This window comes from Gregarina niphandrodes (genome assembly GCF_000223845.1).
Source record: "Gregarina niphandrodes unplaced genomic scaffold scaffold00005, whole genome shotgun sequence".
In the NCBI taxonomy this organism is placed as follows: domain Eukaryota; phylum Apicomplexa; class Conoidasida; order Eugregarinorida; family Gregarinidae; genus Gregarina; species Gregarina niphandrodes.
Window position 1 is genome coordinate 70,988 of NW_011645776.1, and position 1,862 is coordinate 72,849.

Consider the following 1,862-nt stretch of genomic DNA (forward strand, 5'->3'; position numbering starts at 1 on the left):
ATGTGCGTTTAATTGGATGCTCTGGAACGAGATGAAGGCCACCGATGGGACTGATACGGACGGCGGCCTCCGTCGTATGTGGTGCGAAACATATTTGGCCAACCTAAGGGCGTCAGAAGAATCCCTGAAGATGCTGGCACTCCACATACGGCAGCAAGAGAAATTACCCCGCCACAAACGCGAAGAACGACCCGAAGAGTACGAGTACGACCTCGAAATGCTTTACACACTGGTTGGCAACTTCCGGGACCTGTTCTACGGTGTTATACCCGTCCGTGAGTGGGCCAAGATCAGGAAGCAGGACCACAAGCAATTGGCGAGTCTGGAAAACGCCATCAGGCCCGCTCTCGCACAACGCCACTAGACATTATCGTCATCGAGTAGCACCGGTGATCCAGTGGTAAGACACCGCAGAACTGGGCAATGGATCCCAGGTTCGAATACTATCTATGTTTGGGTTTAGGTTTAGTAAGGTTTGGGTTTGGGTTTGGGTAAGTGAGGAAAAAAAGGTTCTGAGTGGAGGAATTTTAGTGTCTAAAATCAGGGAAAAAACTAACAACAGCGAGGACCCTGACGATGCCCCAATCTACCAACGCCCGTCACCCGACGTTTTGATTGATCTTGGTAATGGCATACTCATGGAGGGTGCTCAAAGGGTGGTTACGGCCAAGCGGGCGAACGCCGGTTCAGAAGGCTAAGAAGCCGAAACGAAGAAGTGGGTATTGAGGAAGTGTAACTAAGTGGCCAAGTCCCCTGCTAGTCCAGCTGCCTACCATTGCTCACCCAGGTGGCGTCCGCACGCACTTGCGTCGGCCGTGGGCAGTCCTCGGCCACCGCTTCGTTCTCTCAGTAACCTTGCATTATGGGAGTGCCATCAACGAACACCCTTCCCAGCCGTGATCCCCTATACTGCCGGCACTTTCCTCTTTACCAATTTTCGACCCGCCAGACGCCGCAATACGCTCTCCGAAAGGACCGTGGGCCTCCCAGGTGCCATCAACCCGCGCTCTCATCAACTGTGTGCCAGTCGTCTACCGACGTACATCTGTCTACATAGACCGGCCAACTGCCCCCACTCGATTCACATGACCACAACCCCAAGCTGTCATCTCCGCTTCGCTGCCTGTCACGTAGCCTCGATTGTCTTCTTCGTTGCCGTCTCGTCAGCTTAACCTTCCGTGTCACGAAATCTTCATCTTCAACCGACACGTGCGTGTCATTGGAGGGGCAGAAACTGCCATAAAATCTTTTTTGGTGAACGAACTTTTTTCACCTCCCATCCTACTATTTGCTCTAGTCAGGAGATTCCCAAGTGCAGAGAACGGCATACGAACCCGGAAGTGGATACAACACTCTCGGGTGGCACTTAGAGGGCAGGTACTCTCGGAATAGTTTCGCACTGGGACTGGACAGAGTTTCGCGCTGGGACTGGAACGAACGTGTGTTTGAGCTGCGCGTTTTCTTCAATCTTCGGGTCCCCCCTAGTGGGTTAAGGCGCAAGGTGTGGGTGGTGCTGTCCCATGAAGGCGCCACGATGTTTTGTCATCCAGCCAGCTTCTGCTCAGGGGCAAAGTTCGGATTTTTTTTGAAGTGATGACGAGAGGAGTGGAGAGCAGTACCGGGAACGTGGGTCGTGTGCTGTGTGGTGGATTGCTTAGTTCAGTGATTGTGGATACGGATGCGGCTTCTGTGACGCTTCGAGGCTCCCAAAATGGTTTGGTTCTATTGTTGCGAGCAGGGGCGGCTAAGGAGAGTTACAAACTGTCGGAAATCCACGACGGAATTATCAACTTGCGCAGCGGTAAGCCGCGGTATGCGCACCTTGTCACATGGTTGGCCAAGCAGCCCGAATTTGAAGCCCT

The 1,862-nt window shown here is 53.2% G+C and overlaps 1 protein-coding gene across 1 annotated transcript; it reads left to right on the top strand.

Annotated features, from left to right (window-relative positions):
• Positions 1-16: 16 nt before the first annotated feature.
• GNI_037100 (hypothetical protein) lies at positions 17-364 on the top strand (the record flags this gene model as incomplete). Its single annotated transcript, XM_011131018.1, has 1 exon — positions 17-364. The coding sequence occupies one exon, from the start codon at positions 17-19 to the stop codon at positions 362-364; it is 348 nt and encodes a 115-aa protein (XP_011129320.1).
• Between the last annotated feature and the right edge of the window lie 1,498 nt (positions 365-1,862).